Below are 17446 nucleotides of genomic sequence, written 5' to 3' on the forward strand. Positions count from 1 at the left end.
GCCCACAGCTTGGGTGGGGCAGGTTCTCAGGGAATCAACAGGGCGGAGCAAACAGCTATGGCTGGTCCTCAGCCCTGCCCTAAGAGGCCCCGGGTCTCAGTGTCCCGGTAATCGCTGCAAGCACCTCTGAGAGAAAGCCGCCCTGGAGTTTCGACCAATGCCAGACAATCCAGTTTCTCCCCGTATGAGTCTGGGTCCCCAGAGACACGCCTGGAATTGGAGTCAGGGCCGTCGGGAGCTTGTGTCTCCCTTGTGATTGAAAAAAACCAACCGTGTCCTCAGTTGCCAGCCCTTTCCACGTGCGCCTCCGTACCTCTGCACTTTACTTCCTCACCTCCTCTGAGTCTCAGTGTGCTTTTCTCTTTCCTTCTAGTTGTAGAATTTCCACTCAGCCAGCCTTCCTGTGGTTCTGGATGATGTCCGTTTTGTCTTCTAGTTGTATTTTTGAAGTGGTTGTGCGAGGCAGCAATTTCCAGTGTTTACCTATGCCGCCATCTTGGTTTGTCAAGCGCAAAGGCTAACACAGGCCAAATAAACAAGGTTTAAGTTTATATGGGCTGCAAAAAACAAAAGCTTCAATTTTCATAGAAATATAGGTTTATTTCGATAGAGACATGCTGAATACAAAGGGCTGAAATAAATGAGTTATTGTTAACATAAAATAATAGAACCTTTTGATAAAAATTAATATTTTTCTCTTGAACATTAACTTACCAGACCCTGAATAACTGCACAAATTAATAAGTGTAACGCAAATGTTTCTCCAGCAGCTCAATTTTTAAGTGTTTAAGTTGGCTGCACTAATTTGCAATTACATTGACAGTGTAGGCCAAGCATGTCAAGCGCAAAGGCTAACACAGGCCAAATAAACAAGGTTTAAGTTTATATGGGCTGCAAAAAACAAAAGCTTCAATTTTCATAGAAATGTAGGTTTGTTTCAATAGAGACATGCTAAATACAAAGGGCTGAAATAAATGAGTAATTGTGAACATAAAATAATAGAACATTTTAATAAAAATATTTTTTCTTGAGTATTAACTTACCAGACACCAAATAACTGCACAAATTAATAAGCGTAACGCAAATAAACCTATTTTTCTTGTTCTCCGAAAGTGAAATATTTCCTCTTGCGCACACCAAACAAGTCAGTACAAGACTAATGATGTGGCCATCGGCTGCTAAAATATTCGCTGCTAGTATTAGTGGAGAGAAATGGTGTGCCTGTGCCTAAGGTGTGCAAGGGAAATGAATGCAACACGATTATAGTAATCAGTCATTAGCGAACGTTGTAGTTTGTTATTAATAACCAGAGGCCGGTGCATGAAAATTCATGCACTGGGGGGTGGGGGGACCCTCAGCCCGGCCTGCCCCCTCTCACAGTCTGGAAGCCCTCAGGGGCGGGAGGCGACCCGGCAATCAGGGGAAGGCAGTGCCCCATCACACCTCTGCCACTGCCGACAGCGCAAGCCTCGGCTGGCCCTGGTTACCGGCACCTTGGGCCGGCCCTGGGGGGCTGGACAGCCGACTCTGAGGCTTGCCTGCGCCTCGGGCTGGCCTTGGGGGGCTGGAGGGCTGAGGGGACTGGAGGACTCCGGAGGCAGGCGCGCAGAGCGTCCGGGCCCGCCTGCTGCCCCAGTGGGGCTGAGAGTACTGGGCACCGCCATCTTGTGGCTGTGGGTGCCGCTATCTTTGAGGGTGGGGCAGTCAGTTAGCATATTCCCTCCTTATTGGCTGTGGGCACCGCCATCTTTGTGACAGCATGAGGGTCAATTAGCATATTCCCTCTTTATTAGATAGGATTATGTATAACAGGATATTGTAAAAATTAAGTTATGAAATTTTTATTAAAATGTTTCTTACATACCGTTATATTGACTGGGCTGCAAAAATATTTGTTGTGGGCCGTGAGTTTGACATGCTTGGTGTAGGCAAGGGTTCCCCTTTCTCTACAACCTTGCCAGCATTTGTTATTTGTTGATTTATTGATGATAGCCATTCTGACAGGTGTGAGGTGATATCTCATTGTGGTTTTGATCTGCATTTTCCTAATGATTGGCAGTGATGTTGAGCATCTTTTCATGTCTGTCAGCCATCTGTATGTCTTCTTGGGAGAAATGTCTGGTCATGTCCTCTGCCAATTTTTAAATTGAATTGTTTAGGTTTTTTAGTGTTAAGTTGTAGATCTTTATGTAGTTTAGATATTAACCCCTTATTGGATATATCAATTGCGAATTTTCTCCCATTCATTCAGTAGATTGTCTTTTCCTTTTGTACGTGTCCTTTACTGTGCAAAGTTTTTAGTGTGATGTAGTCCTATTTATTTATTTTATTTCCCTTGTTCAAGGAGGTATATCTAAAGAGCTACTAAAAGCAGTGTCAAAGAGTTTACTTGCCTATGTTTTCTTCTAGAAGTTTTATAATTTCAAGTCTAACTTTAAAAATAACTATTTCTTAAAATTGATTTTTTAGAGAGGAAGGGACAGCGAGAGAAACATCAATGTGAGAACAAAATATGGATTAGCTGCATCCTGGTCACCCCCCACTGAGGATCGAGCCCGAAACCTGGGCATGTGCCCTCACTGGGACTCCAGCTGGCAGCCTTTTGGTGCATGGCATGACACCCAACCAACTGAGCCTCAGTGGCCAGGGCTCGGGTCTAACATTTAACATTTAAGTCTGTAATCTATTTTGAGTTTAATTTTGTATATTCTGTAAGAAAGTGATTCAGTTTTATTTTTTGCTTGTATCTGTCCAATTTTGTCAACACCACTTATTGAAGAGACTGTCTTTACCCCATTTTATATCCTTGTCTCCTTTGTTGTAGGTTAATTGACCATGTAAGCGAGGCTTTGTTTCTGGGCTCTCTATTCCATTCATCTATATCTCTGTTTTTGTGGCAGTACCATACTGTTTTGATTATTGTAGCTTTGTAGTATAGTTTGATACCTCCTACTTTGTTCTTTCTCAAGATTTCTTTGACTGATTGGGATCTGAGTATTAAGTTTTATTTGGAATCATTGTTATAAAAAATAGATTAGAAATATTGCAAAACTTCATTGTAAATTCCTTGTTTACAGATTGATTTATGCTGTGGTTCAGTTTGTTTTTTATATGAACATAGTAAAAAATAGCAGTTTCTGTATCCATCAATATTACAGTCTTTTACTGCTCTGCTATTGCTAATGGAGCCTTTTCATTAGATTTGAAGAGAAAATTAGATAATGAATTCATTCCCATTAAAAAAAAATTAACCCATATTAAGAAAAAGAAATAAATTTTGACATCCTTCCTTCAGGTGTCCTTGATAACCACTTATGAGGCTATTTTGCAAGCTTCTTGTGGAATTTGTCATTTGCCAGAGTATAATAGAAAAAACTATCCTGGAAATGAGCAAGCGCATACAGCATTTCAAGCAGATCAGCTTGTGTACTGCATGTTATTTAGCTTTTAATGAGACACTTAATTTATTTTTTTATTTTATAGGAATATATTTGTCCCAGATGTGAATCAGGCTTTATTGAAGAAGTGACAGATGATTCCAGGTATTGTACAAGCTCATGAATAAATCAGGCATTCTGTTATCAAAATTACTTTCTCTCAGCATTGTCTGAATGAATAGAAAGAAATTTGTTTTGTAACTTACACTGTCTGCTGAGAGGAAGGTGGGCGGATTTGGAGGGGGAGAAAAGTGGCAGAGGGAAAGGAGAAGAAAAATGGGAAGATTTGGCAACTGATGTGATAGTGGGTGTGATGAAATGTTTTATTTCTGATTGTGTGTGACTTGCTTTGGAAACCTATAGCCATAACAGTATCTGGTAAATTTTCTGGTTTATTTTTCGAGACTTTAGAGGTCTCTTAGATTATTGATTACTTTTTAGTGATCACTGTTGTTTGAAGGTAAACTGTTGTTACCTCCTTGGTGGGCTTGGGAGTAACATCTGACAAAGATATAAAATAAATAGGCTGTTTTCTAGCAAGGAAACTGAGTTGTTATTCTGCCTTGAGGAAGCTTTGGGTCCTTATTCTTATTGGAATTATTGCCACCAACTGTATGCCATCTTCCTACTGTAATATTAATAGTTTGTAATACTTGAAATTGGCTCCCATTGTAATGCTTGAAATTTTTTAAATGTATTTTATTTCAGAGAGGAAGGGAGAGGGAGAGAGAGATAGGAACATCAATGATGAGTGAGAATCATTGATCGGCTGCCTCCTGCATGCCCCCAATGGGGGATCAAGCCTGCAACCCGGGCCTATGCCCTTGACCGGAATCAAATCCGGGACCCTTCAGTCCACAGGCTGACACTCTATCCACTGAGTCAAACCAGCTGGGACTTGAAATATTTGAAAGTGACCGTATTATACTAGTATATTACTTCTTGATTAGTATGAATAAAACTATAAAAACTTAATAAGCAGTAGAATAGCATTGATATGATGGCCTTTTTGGCTAAATATAGTGGCACATTTATTTTTTTTATGACTGTGTAGTTAAACCTTAGTTAGACAGTGGAAGTACTGACGATAAAAATCTGTAATCTGAAGCTTTTAATCTTGATTTGGGGGATTATAATGGCAGTAAATAATTCCTTTACTGTTGCTCTTGGCAGAATCTAAGCTTGAAGGTCCCTTCCACAACCAGGAAAACCTACATATTTTACAGTATGTACTACTAGTTTGACTTTATCAATGATTGGTGATTTTATATACGAATGAGTTGGAGCTTCTGGGACAGTAAATGGCATGGGATCTAGTTTGTTATTAGCACTTAAATGTTAATCTAATAATCTTGGTTTTAAATAACACAATACCAACTCTAATAGTATAAAACCAGCATGATAGCAAAATTAGCAATTATGTGTGGATGGCATGCTAATTTGGGTGGCTTTTTATTTGTGCTGTTATAATTGCATCAAATACTTATTTCCAGCATTTAGCCTCTGCATGTGTTACATAAAGAGCATATTTGCTTTTGGGTGGCAATTATGGGTTTACCTTTCTAAGTTTTTAAATAGTAACCTGGTTTTTTTAGGCCTATGTACAAAGCACGGTTATAAATGAGGATCGTGGGTAACTGCAGATGAGTCTTTTCCAGCAGGGGACTATGAATTCTATGGATCCTGTTAGTTGACTTAGTAATTCTTTAATTTGTGCCTTTGTAGAGTAGAGATTGTCCTGTGCAGGTGCTATTAGTAGCAATTACTACAATGCAAAGATCAGTGTTTTAAATGGTTGAAGAAATCTTTCTCTTACAATCATTCTCTCAGAGGCAGCATGATATTTCCTTCTACAAAGTTCATAAACAGTTGCAGATTTGAATACTTAGAAATTGCAGTGGTAAGTAGTGTACAATGAAAACTAATGAGGAAATCCTTATATGTAAATATTGGATAATGGGCCCCATTTGCTACTAGACATTTCATCTTGTCAACGTAAGAAATATTCAAACCTGTAGAGAATTGTTGTGAGTTTATTTGAGCCACTGTCAACAATTGCCAGGAAGCAAAATCTCAAGGGTTGAGAAAATGCTCCAGAGAATGGCAGTTTTTTATCTTATTTTATTTATAATCAAGAGAGAAGGTATAAGTAGGTTACATGAAATCTATTGGTGATAGATGAGGGAGGTGGGAGAAAGCAAAATGGGAAACCTCTGGAATTAGATAAAAAGCAAAATGATAGACATGTACATCTTTTACATAAATGGTTACAGGAGGGTTAACAGTCAACAATTAACACAATAAAAATAACAGTGAGAATTTGTGGTCACTGGTTGTGCCCTGAGGGGTATGGAGAAAGGAAAGTTACCCTGTCTACCAAAGGACAATAGACAGGCTTAATTAAGTAACGCTGACTTTTGTCTGGGAAGATTCTAGCCTAGGACTTGACTACCTGCCATCACTGCTTTTAGTTAAAAAGTTTTAATTTCAGACCATCTTACGTGGTTACTTTATGTCTCTGTATTTGTAAGGCCTCCCCTGAGCGGGTCAGGTTTAGTATGTGGCCCCTTTTCATCCACAGTCTAGAGGGGCACCTTGTACATGTTCTTAAGCTTTATAACATTTGTCAGAACAATGTTGTTGTTTTATTATCCCTTCTCTGTGATTAGCGCTATCATTTTAAAATACTAAGTAAGGAATTTTAAGGCAAGGGGGGATGCTGAGGGACTTTAAGGGGGAGTAGAACCCCAAAAGATATTGATGGCTTTACTTACCAAGGATATTGGAATCCCTGAAACCATGTCATGTGGTAAAGGCAAGAAACAGCTTTGGAAGCCTGTCTAGGCTTGAGCAATAAAATGGCTGCACAGCCACTCAACTTTTTTTTTTTAAGTATGTGGTAGTTATTTACTTATTTGGCATTGATTGTAGGGTACTCTTGGGCTTGTTCTACATCTGAAGTATTTTTTACAAAAGCATTTTAAACTTCTGAACTAATACAGGTGTTAAATGGTTTCTAAATAGAAAACTATAAGGCCTGGGAATGATTACATGGACCTTGGTATTTGCTTTGCTTTTTCACCTTTGGTTTCTGACGAATCAGGATGTGTGTTTCCTCGATAAGCTCAGCACAATGCCCGGATTGGTGGTGTAATTCTGAAAATGAAAGCCATTTATTGTAGTTTGTGGACTTTATATCATTGGGGTGAGTGTGGGGTGCGGTTGGGCCACTTACGTGTGTCTCTTGAGGTAAAAGTGGTCTCCATTGGTTCTTGTGGTTCTTTCTCCGCACCCCTTCCCCAAAGGCTTAGCCAGTTTTCTCTCTTTGCAAATTTCATGAGGACATTATTTCTCCCTGTCATTGGGAATAGACCGTTATTTTCTTGTTTACACATGTGATACTAATTTAACAGCTTTTATTTTCAAGTACCAATATAGAATATGGCATTGCAGTGTTTTCAAAAGTGGTGAATGCTCTGTATAATGTCTGACACATAAATAAACACTCTATATATACTTGTATGAATAAAATCCAGTCTTTTTTTTCTGGGGGGGCGGGGAAGTATTTACACCAAGGAAATTGATAAACACTACAAATCAGGGCCTCCTTCCCCTCTCCTCCCCCCAGACAGCCAATTTTTAAGCATTTACTAGCATACCGTAATAGACATTTTTTCAAGTATTTTTTTTCTCTTTATATAAGAAACAGACTGTTGAAAACTTTTTCAAGTTTATTACGTACATTCCTTTTCCTTGGTAGAAATAGAGAAGTACTCACTGAAACATGTTAAATATCTTTGCCATCAAGCTGTTTCTTACACTATTGTTGTAGGTGGCTGGAACTGCTACCAGGTGTCTGACCTGTGGGGTCCGAGCAAACCTGGGTTCAGCAACCTCGGTACTTGGGTTCTGGCTAGGAAAGAATTCAGAGCCAAGAGTCCAAGACCAACATAAGAGAACATTTACTTGTTAAATCACAGAGGTAGAAGTAATTCCTAGAAGAAATGGGCTTAGGAAAGTTATAGAGGTAAAGGAAGGGCGGTTGGAGCTTGGGAGTGAGGAAGCTATGGGTGGGGGGTCGGAAAGGGGAAAAGGGGAAGGAGAAAGGAAAGGAAAAGGCATTGGCGCAGGCTTGCTCTCAGGAGGAAGAGCCCGCTGGGCCCTCCAGTTTACGGGTTTTAAGGGTGGAGATTTTAGGGGAGGTTCCAGGGGAAGATCTTAAGGGAATATTCAGTAGCTTTGCAGGTGTGTTCCTCCTGGGTCTAGGTCTTCACTGATTGATTGGTCTGTACCAGGGTAGGGGATCATTAGCCAATGCAGCTGGTCCTGAGGTCAGCTGTGGCATTATTTCTCTGGGCCTGGAGCTGAAATAACTGAGGCCTAAATGTTATCTCTAAGGAGGAAAGGTCTGGGGGTCCAAACTGCGTGACCAGCAATGTGCTAGGGAGGAAAGGTCACTCTGGGGGCAAGGTCCCACCCTACAATTGTCCATTGCTAAGCACCTGGGGGTTTCCACCCTAGTGACCTTATTCTGTACCTGGCCCATTGTCCTGCTCTGCTTACTTGTCTGCCTACCACACTATTATTCAAATAACCTGCTCCCTTGTTAATCTAGCCTTCTATTTTTTTTTAAACCCCACCCAAGGATATTTTTCCATTGCTTTTACATAGAGTGGAAGGGAGGTGGGGGTGGGGGGGAGAGAAACATTGTTGTGAGAAAGACGCATGGATGGGTTGCTTCCCACAGGTGCCCCTACCAGGGCTGAGATCCAGCCTGCAACCAAGGTATGTGTCCTTAATCGGAATCTAACCCACGACCTTTGGGTGCACGGGCTGATGCTCTAACCACTGAGCAACCTGCTAGGGCCTAGCCTTCTATTTTAACTAAATCCCAGGTCCTTAACTTTCCTCTTCAAGTTTAACTGCCTCTCCTCAATTCCCCCCATACCTTTCAAGCCTTCTGAAAGAGAGGACCAGCATTTTTAATGGTAAAGGTGAACTTTTTCAAAGGCAATAACTTTGTAGGCAATCAAACAAGAATGGCCGGGTTTGCTTTGCCTGGTAAGCACTAGATCCTGTTAGCTGCTACTTCAACACTCCTAGGCTTTTGAGTGTCAGAGGGAAAGCAATACACTGAGTCCCTTTTGTTTACACACCAGAAGATTAAGTTTCCTTAAATTCCAAAGGAAGTTGGGAAGATTAACTTTCAGATAGGAAACTTCATAGGCTGAGCAGGCTGAGAAAAGGAAAAAGAAAATCACATCACCCTCAAGCATTTCCATCAAGGGATGAAATTTTAAATCATGTCTCACACACCCATTTCTTATTTATCAGGGCTTGTGCCCAGCAATGATATCATTTGATTGTGGGTTGTGAGCTTGACTGCAACTTGTTTTGTTTGTTTTAAGGAAAGTAAAGGGCTAAAATATTATTTGCTAAACTCAGGCCACACTGTTAACCAATGTAATTGTTATGCCCAGATTTCAGGATCCCCAAGAAACCACATCAGGGAGCCAGCCAGTCCGATGCAAAAGCATAAGAGTCTTTATTCGAGCTAGCTCGGCTCCCCCACCTTGCCGACACAGCGTCAGGAAGCAGAGAGAGAGAGAGAACTCTGTGTGGAGAGGGGTTTTATAGGGGTTTGGAGTAAGGGAAGGAGAAAGGGCTGTGGCCTTGCCGATTGGCCAGGCGCAAGTCGGTGTCTTGTTCCTGGGTGTGGCTAGCAGAGGCCTTGCCAAGCACATGGCCAAGGTAAGATGGAGCCCTTACCCTGGGGCAAGATGGAGGGCGTAGCCCTTACCCTGGGGCAAGATGGAGGGCGTAGCCCTCGCCCTTTCAGTAATTAATTCAGTGTTATTTAAACCCTTCATTTTCTTAACAAGTTTTTCCATAACTTGGAATTAACTAGTTAAGTGCTTCTTATTATCAGCCTCCCTGCCACTGTAGGCACTGGTCATGTCTATTTGAGAAAAGCATTTGTTCACAAACCATAGTTTTCCAGCCTGGCTAGTTTTCTCTCATGAATACAAACAAAATGTTCTACACATGGAAATATGCCATGTTTGTTTCTGTTTTGACTCCAAGCTCATATTTCAGGAGCAGGGAGCAGTTCCTGTCTGGCTAAAGTTCTCAGAACAGCCTTCTCTCCACCTTAACTGTACCCACAGTGCTGAACCCTCCATCTAGAGCAGTGGTTCTCAACCTTGGCTGCACATTAGAATCACCTGGGAATCTTTTTAAAATCCTGATTTCTGGGCCTCATCCTTCGGAAATTCTGTTTCTTTGTTACTAATGTTGTGGCCCCACCCCATAACAAAGAAACAGAATTTCCGGAGGATGAGGCCCAGAAATCAGGATTTTAAAAAGATTCCCAGGTGATTCTAATGTGCAGCCAAGGTTGAGAACCACTAATCTAGAGGGAACCCCCTTCCTCTGCCACACAAGACCAATTCTGCAGCACCCTTCCCAACTTCCTGGATGAAACTGACATGTCTTTCTCTTGCTCCACCCAGGGGCACCTATCACCACCCCCACCACCATCACCATCCTCATTCTCTGTCAAGGACTTTCTGGGTGCCAAGCACTGTTCCACATGTTTTACATGTGTTAAGTAATCTTCACCAACTACCCTATTATAAGTGCCATTATTCTTCCCACTTGATACACAAGGACACTGAGGCACTGAGAGGTTGGTGCTTGAAGTCACTCAGCTGGTAGATGACAGAGCGGGACCCCTCCAGGGACTGTGCACTCAAGTGCTCTGCCATGCCCCTGCTTCATTGAGCTAGTTAACTACACAGTTGTTTCTCCGATGTTTACACATGTGATACTAATTTAACAACTTCTATTTTCAAATTATCAATATGGAATATGGCATTGCAGGGTTTTCCAAAAGTGATGAGTGCTCTGTATAATGTCTGACACATAATAAACATACTACATATACCTGTATTAATAAAATACAGTCTTTGCCCTCTGAATTTATATTTATGAAAGGAGGGACAGGTAGAAATGGATGAGACAAATTCTAGATATTTACAGTAGAATTTGAATCACAGTCAGAGTGTAGAGGAGTGTGGGGGAATCTCATTTGGTTGGTGAGTTCAGAAGAGACTTACTGGAGGACATTGCATTTGTGATGGGCCCTAAGGATGGGTAGGATAATCAAAGAATAGGGTAATCTATCAGGAGGAGAAAAAAATATTTATTGAGCCCTTTTATAATGTGCTAAATGTAGTAACAGACTTCTTACATTACTACATCTTAAGAATATATTTTTATTGATTTCAGAGGGGAAAGGAGAGAGAGAAAGAAACATCAGTGATGAGAGAGAATCATTGATTGGCTGCCTCCTGCACACCCCCTGCTGGGGATTGAACCTGAAACTCTGGCACATGCCCTTGACTGGAATCAAACCCGGGACCCTTCAGTTCGAAGGCTGACGCTCTATCCACTGAGCCAAACCAGCTAGGGCCTTACATTACTATATTTAATCATTGCCAAGAAATATTAACTATTGTCTCAGACTTATTTATTTGGTGGTTGAATGGCTTTTTAATGAAATATTATTTTGAGAATCTTGTCTTCTTGCCCTCTTGAGGATGAATGTTTGTTTTTTTTCTTTTGCTAAGTCAAATTTCAATTGCTTTGCTGGCTCTCTGTAGGTCCTTCTCTGTGGTGGCCCTTTACCTCAATTTTCCACTTGATTTTGTTGTTATAATTAAAATTTTTTTTTATTGATTTTAGAGAGAGAGATGGGGGAGGTTGAGAGGGAGGGAGGAAAGGAGGGAGAGGGGGAGAGAGAGAGAGCGAGAGAGAGAGACCCCCACATGTTGCTCCACCACTCACTGGTTGATTCTTGTTAGATCCCCTGCAGGGATCTAACCCACGACCCTGGCGCATTGGAACGACACTTCAACCAGCTGAGCTACCTGGCCAGGGCTGTAGTTACAGTTTTTGTTTTTGTTTTGTTTTTTAATATATTTTTATTGATTTCAGAGGAAGGGAGAGGGAGCGAGATAGAAACATCAATGATGAGAGAAAATCATTGATTGGCTGCCTCCTGAACACCCTACACTGGGATTTGAGCCCACAACCCAGGCATGTACCCTGACTGGGAATCGAACCCATGACCTCCTGGTTCAGAGGTCGATGCTCAACCACTGAGCCATGCTAGATGGGCTGCAGTTATAGTTTTTTATAGATTAATTCACATGCCGGTTGGTCATAGTTTTCTTTGTAGGTGTCAGGTTGAGATGAGTAATTTTTCCTTATTGGGCTGTGTTCTCATTGCAACATTCTCTGTTAAGCTTCTGAGAGGGAAGCTTGTTTCTGGGAATAGAGTCACTTACTCCCTCTTCTCTTTAGTTTTTTAGGTGGTGGTGGCAACCGGATGGACAATAGCACATCAACACATTTTACAGAGGTGAGTTTTCCTTTGGGTGTAGGGATGCTTCAGGTAGTGGGTGGATGTTAAAATCATGACTTATTTTCACGTCTCTGAGCAGCAAAATAACAGAATGGATAGGGCAAATGTGGACAAGGGTAGCCCTTAGAATAGTTTGTGTTTTTAGCAGCTGGGGCTTTGGCATATTACTTTTGGTAAAGCTTTGATTAGAGTAATAGCCTCTGTTTTGAACCTGACAGTATTTTGAATTCTGTTTTATTGTGTGTAATGGTGTGAAAATAAAAAGCTTGTGTTTTTGAAATAACGGTGTTGCAGATCCTGCTTTAATGGCATGATGGCCAAGTAAAGAGCAGGCTGGAATGAATTGTTAATAGAAGTCATACTAAGGCACAGTCTTCAACTTTACACAGAGGAACTGGTTTCTAGAAATTACTTCTAATGAACATGGTAGTTTGACATAACTGGAATTAGGGGGCTAGATTAAGGGTAAGATATTTACTTGTCTTCCAGATCTCAGGATGGGACCTATAATTAATTTCCAGTTCTTTATATAATGCAGCATCCATATTTTGAGGGGTGGGCGGAAAATCTTAACTGTTACTTGAAAACAAGGCATTAGTATGCATCCTTGTATACCATTTTATAGTAAATTTGGAGTAATTTTCTTTTTTCACTTTATGGACTTAAAATCTCATTTAGTTCCTTTTTTACCGTTTTAACCATTTTTATTTTATTTTAGTGATTAATATTTTGATCCTCACCTGAGGGAGGATATGTTTATTGATTTTAGTGAGAGAGGAAGGGAGGGGGAGAGAAAGATCGATTGGTTGCCTCCTATAAGCGCCTTGACTAGGAATCGAATCCAACCAACTGAGCCATACCAGCCAGGGCTTAACCATTTTTAAATGTACAATTCAGTGGCATTACATACTCTGTTTTTAAACTGTTAGAGTCTGTAGCCTACCAGCTCAGCCTACAAAAAACACTGGTTTGTTTTTGCTCCTAGTGCCACAGTACTTGACTCTAGAAAGCTAACAGATGCTAAAAAAAAAGTTAAATCCCATAATCAGAATTTCTTTGTCTTTCAGGATTACATTAGCCTTTTCCAGAGATAGCTCAAGTACTTGAACTAGCAGAATTTTTAGTATTTATATGTGTGTACATGGGTACAAGATGTCTTTGAACTCACATTTTAATTTTTTCACTTTGATGGATTGAAAAACATTATTTAAAATTTATTCTGTTTGCCAGGCCTGGAAGTCTTTTCTGATTTTAGTATTTTCCTTCTGTGTGTGCTATTTCCTTGATAACACAGGTTGTCGCTTATTAATTATACATATGCAAAAAAACTTCATCTGATATTTTTTTAAGTGTTAGTTCTCTTTTAGGAAATGGAAATACATTGGTTTGTCAGTTTTGTAGATATGACTCACCAGGAAAAGATGCATTAAGAAGAAAAATAAATATATGTAGTCAGTTTCCTAACTTTAGTAATGCTAAATCTGACACTGATGGCATGAGCTATTCTCTAGGTGTTAAAATAATTTTGCTGAGTCATAACCTGTTCTTCAGAGTTTGTAGCAATGCCTAGTTTTCTCCCTTGTCATCATGCGTGGATATTTTAGTATTCTCCTTTTTAAATGATATTTTACATTTAAAAAAATCTGTCTATATAATATTATAGAAATTACCAGGGTGTGTGTGTGTGTGTGTGTGTGTGTTAATCCTAACCTGAGAATATTTATTCCCCATTGATATAAAAAAAAATATATAATTTTATTGATTTCAGAAAGGAAGGAAGAGGGAGAGATAGAAACATCAATGATAAGAGAGAATCATTGATTGGCTGCCTCTTGCATGCCCCCTACTGGGTGAGTGCACTGACTGGGAATCAAACCATGACCTCCTGGTTCATAGGTCAACACTCAACCACTGAGCCACACCGGTAGAGGCCTCCATTGATTTTTAGAGAGTGGAGGGGTGTGAGGAAGAGAAAGAGGCAGGGAGAGAGAGGAAGAGAGAAAAACATTGCAGTGAAAGAGACGCATCAACTGATTACCTCCTGAATGAGTCCTGACCAGGGCCGGGGATCCAACCTGCAACCCAGGCATGTGCCCTTGACCAGGAATCGAACCTGAGACCCTTCAGTGCTCAGGCTGACGCTCTAACCACTGAGCAAGGCTGGCCAGGGCATTGTCAAGGGTTTTAAAAAATCAGCTAAGTAGTCTATATTGAGTGCTTTAACAGCACTCTGCTAAAAGTAGGGACAAGAAGCAAATATCATGGTTACCTTGCCCACAAGGAATTTATAATTTTGTTGGAGAAGTGCAAACACGTATGAAACAAATAAGTAAACAAGAAAGAGTATAATAAAATTATTGTGCCCTAACCGGTTTGGCTCAGTGGATAGAGCGTTGGCCTGAGGATGCAAGGGTCCCGGGTTCGATTCCGGTCAGGGGCATGTACCTTGGTTGCGGGCATGTACCCAGTGGGGCATGTGCAGGGGGCAGCTGATCTATGTTTCTCTCTCATCGATGTTTCTGGCTCTCTATCCCTCTCCCTTCCTCTCTGTAAAAAATCAATAAAATATATTTTTTAAAAAATTATTGTGGTGTCTGGCCAGGTTACTCAGTGTTTAGAACATTGTCCCGATGTGCCAAGGTTGCAGGTTTGATCCCCGGTCAGAGCACATACAATGAATGCATAAATGAGTGGAATAACAAATCAGTTTCTCTCTCTCTCTCTCTCTCTCTCTCTCTCTCTCTCTCTCTCTCAAAATCAAATAAAAATAAAAAGAAAAATTATTGTGGGGTCTGTGTAACACGCACGGTAGGGAGAGATTGTATTAGGTGAGCTGCAGTCTTTGTGAAGTCTTTAGGAGGAGAGGTCAAATGACTTAGTGATATCCTTGGAATCAAATTGCCTGAGTTCAAATCTTGGGCCTACCACTTATTTACTGGATATGTGACCTGGACAGAATTACTTCAGATCTCTCTGTACATGTTTTCTCATCTGTAAATTAGGGAAAAGAATACCTCATGGGATTGTTGTGAGGGTTAAGTGAGTTAGTACATGTCAGGTGTGTAGGCCAATGTGCCTGCCATATAGAGAGTGCTTCATAAATGTTTGCCATTATTACTACTAAGACTTCATGCAGAAGGAACACAAGGCTTTCTTCAAGTACCAGATACTTGAAGGGTAGGTGGAATTTAGATAAACAAGGCTTTCTTCAAGTACCAGATACTTAAAAAAAAAAAAAAAAGTACCAGATACTTGAAGGGTAGGTGGAATTTAGATAAGCAAAGAGGTGAGAAAAAGATAATATTTATAGCTTTAAAGTTTTATACTCATGTCCCTGAAGGAGAAAACTTAGAAAGTTATATATAGAAACCAAAGTTATTCTTTTCCATATTTTAGTTGGTAATTTCAGCAGAGACTTAGGTTTAGTTTTGCTGTTTTCTTTAGCCAGAGCTGCTTGTGCAATGAGAAGGTTATTTTCTATAATTAAACTATTTACTAATAGCTACATTATTAAAATATTAGATATATTAGAAAAGGCTTAGTCCAAGCAAAATTTCAGACAGAATCAGTATTGTTTTTTTAAAGTGAATCTGAGGTGGGGAGATGGAGAGAGTGGGTGAGGATAGAGTGAAGGTGGGAGGAGGCTGGTTGCCAGTTAACCTGTGAGAGTCAGTGGAGAGTGAATTATAGAAATGGTGCTGACAGTTTGTAGAGAGATGACATTGCTCTACTGCGGTCTCTGATAACCTGGGAATTGAGCCCATGGCTACCTGAGGGTTTCATTGATTATTTGAAAGCTTCTGACCATGACCTGGTGCCGGTGAGACATCTGATCTGAGAGTCTCAGCTTACCGGAATGGATCACTTCATTGCAGGAATGGCTGTGGCTGCTGTTTCAGATTAGCAGAATATAAGATAGATGGATGGCTTCCTAGAAAAAGAACACGCAGTATACACACAAGGGAAGGGAGCGCTGAGCAGCCTGGTTTATATTTATTTAAATAAAATTTGTTTTACATATGTAGCATTGTAATGGTAATTCTAAAAGGCATTAAAAAATATCTGGCCCTAGCTGATTTGTTTGGCTCAGTGGGTAGAGTGTTGGCCTGCAGACTGAAAGGTCCCAGGTTCGATTCCGGTCAAGAGCACACGCCTGGGTTGCAGGTTTGATCCCCCAGTGGGGGCTGTGCTGGAGGCAGCCGATCAATGATTCTCTCTCATCATTGATCTCTCTCTCCTCCCTTCCTCTCTGAAATCAATATAAATATATTAAAAAAATCTGGAGCTCTTTTTCTAAAAGCTCCCTTCGTACATTTTCTTCAGGTTTTGTCCTGAGGCATAGATACTGAAAGACATGATAACAACATTAAGGAGACTTTTAAAAATGAAAAATTCCCCATATTCTCATTACCTTATTTTAGTTTTATGGTTTTTATATAATACTTTTGATTTCTCACATGCATGCTTCCTGTTTTCAGATGCAGGCATAGGAGTATACCATGTTGTATTTCTGCTTTAAAAAATTTACTTAGGATTATATCAGATCTTTTTTCTTGTCTCTCCATAGTTTACAAGAATTATATTTCATATTTTATGTTTGTACTATATTTACTAAACTGTTATCCTGTGTTAAACATGTCTGGTTATATGTGATGGTTGATACTTCATCATTCCACCTCTGAGTCTAGAACATATTGAAAAATAAAGCATAGAAGCTAGACAGATGGCAGTAAAACTTTAGTTTTTATTCAACCTAATTGGAGAACACAGTTGATCTGTGGCCAAATAGACATTCTAAGTCTATACAGGATGACCCACCTGAGAATTAGAGGCTGCAGAGCCAGCACACAAACTTAGAACCACTTCCTTTGCATTTGTGCAGCTTCCTAGTACATGAACTCCGTCCATGGGAGAGATGTGAATTAGCAGAGATGAGGCTCTTGCCACTCACCGCTCAGAAGCATCACTGCTTTGGTGTAGGGGAAAGTAAGGAGGTCAGAGGTGGAAATGCGAGATCTTCACTTTTGGGTATTGCAATTTAAGCCTATAGTTAGCAGGGGTGTGGGACTAGTGTCTGTGGCAGGAGGGGTAGGAGATGCGTCAGTCATCTGTGAGGGCAGTTTTACTTCTGCCCTCTCCTGTACCAGCTCGTGCTCTTTTGTGTGTGCTCCTGGGGCCTGTGGAGAAGGCTCTCAATAATCAAGAACAATATGAAGTTAAATTAAATCAAATTCTACCAATTTTGACTTACAGAAATGACAGTTTTAAATCATTAGATATGTAATAAGAAGTTCAGGATTTTAAACTATCCTTTCTGTTTGCTGTTCTTCTAATTCTCAGACATAAGGAGCACTCATTGGAAAGAAAGAACCAAAACTGTCAGTTCACAGTTAACATGATCTTTTATGTAGAAAACCTGATGAATTCCATTAAAAAGCTGTTAGAATAAGTGTAAGCACCTGACCGGTTTGGCTCAGTGGATAGAGTGTCCGCCTGCGGACTCAAGGGTCCCGGGTTCGATTCCAGTCAAGGGCATGTACCTTGGTTGCGGGCACATCCCCAGTAGCGGGTGTGCAGGAGG

General features: G+C 40.5%; 1 protein-coding gene across 3 annotated transcripts in view; it reads left to right on the top strand.

Annotated features, from left to right (window-relative positions):
- Window positions 1-17446, top strand: part of RNF115 (ring finger protein 115) — an 81013-nt gene that overhangs the window by 24724 nt on the left and 38843 nt on the right. The window contains exons 2-4 of one of the 3 annotated variants that reach the window (XM_014532341.1): window positions 3484-3542; window positions 4611-4662; window positions 11805-11862. In XM_014532341.1, the coding sequence (XP_014387827.1) occupies window positions 3533-3542; window positions 4611-4662; window positions 11805-11862 (120 nt within the window). In that variant the 5' untranslated portion in view covers window positions 3484-3532. Of the gene's footprint in view, window positions 1-3483; window positions 3543-4610; window positions 4663-9949; window positions 10072-11804; window positions 11863-17446 lie in introns of those variants that run through there. The other 2 variants (XM_014532342.1, XM_014532343.1) reach the window with 2 other exon arrangements.

This window comes from Myotis brandtii, unplaced genomic scaffold (assembly GCF_000412655.1).
Source record: "Myotis brandtii unplaced genomic scaffold, ASM41265v1 scaffold882, whole genome shotgun sequence".
NCBI lineage: Eukaryota > Metazoa > Chordata > Mammalia > Chiroptera > Vespertilionidae > Myotis > Myotis brandtii.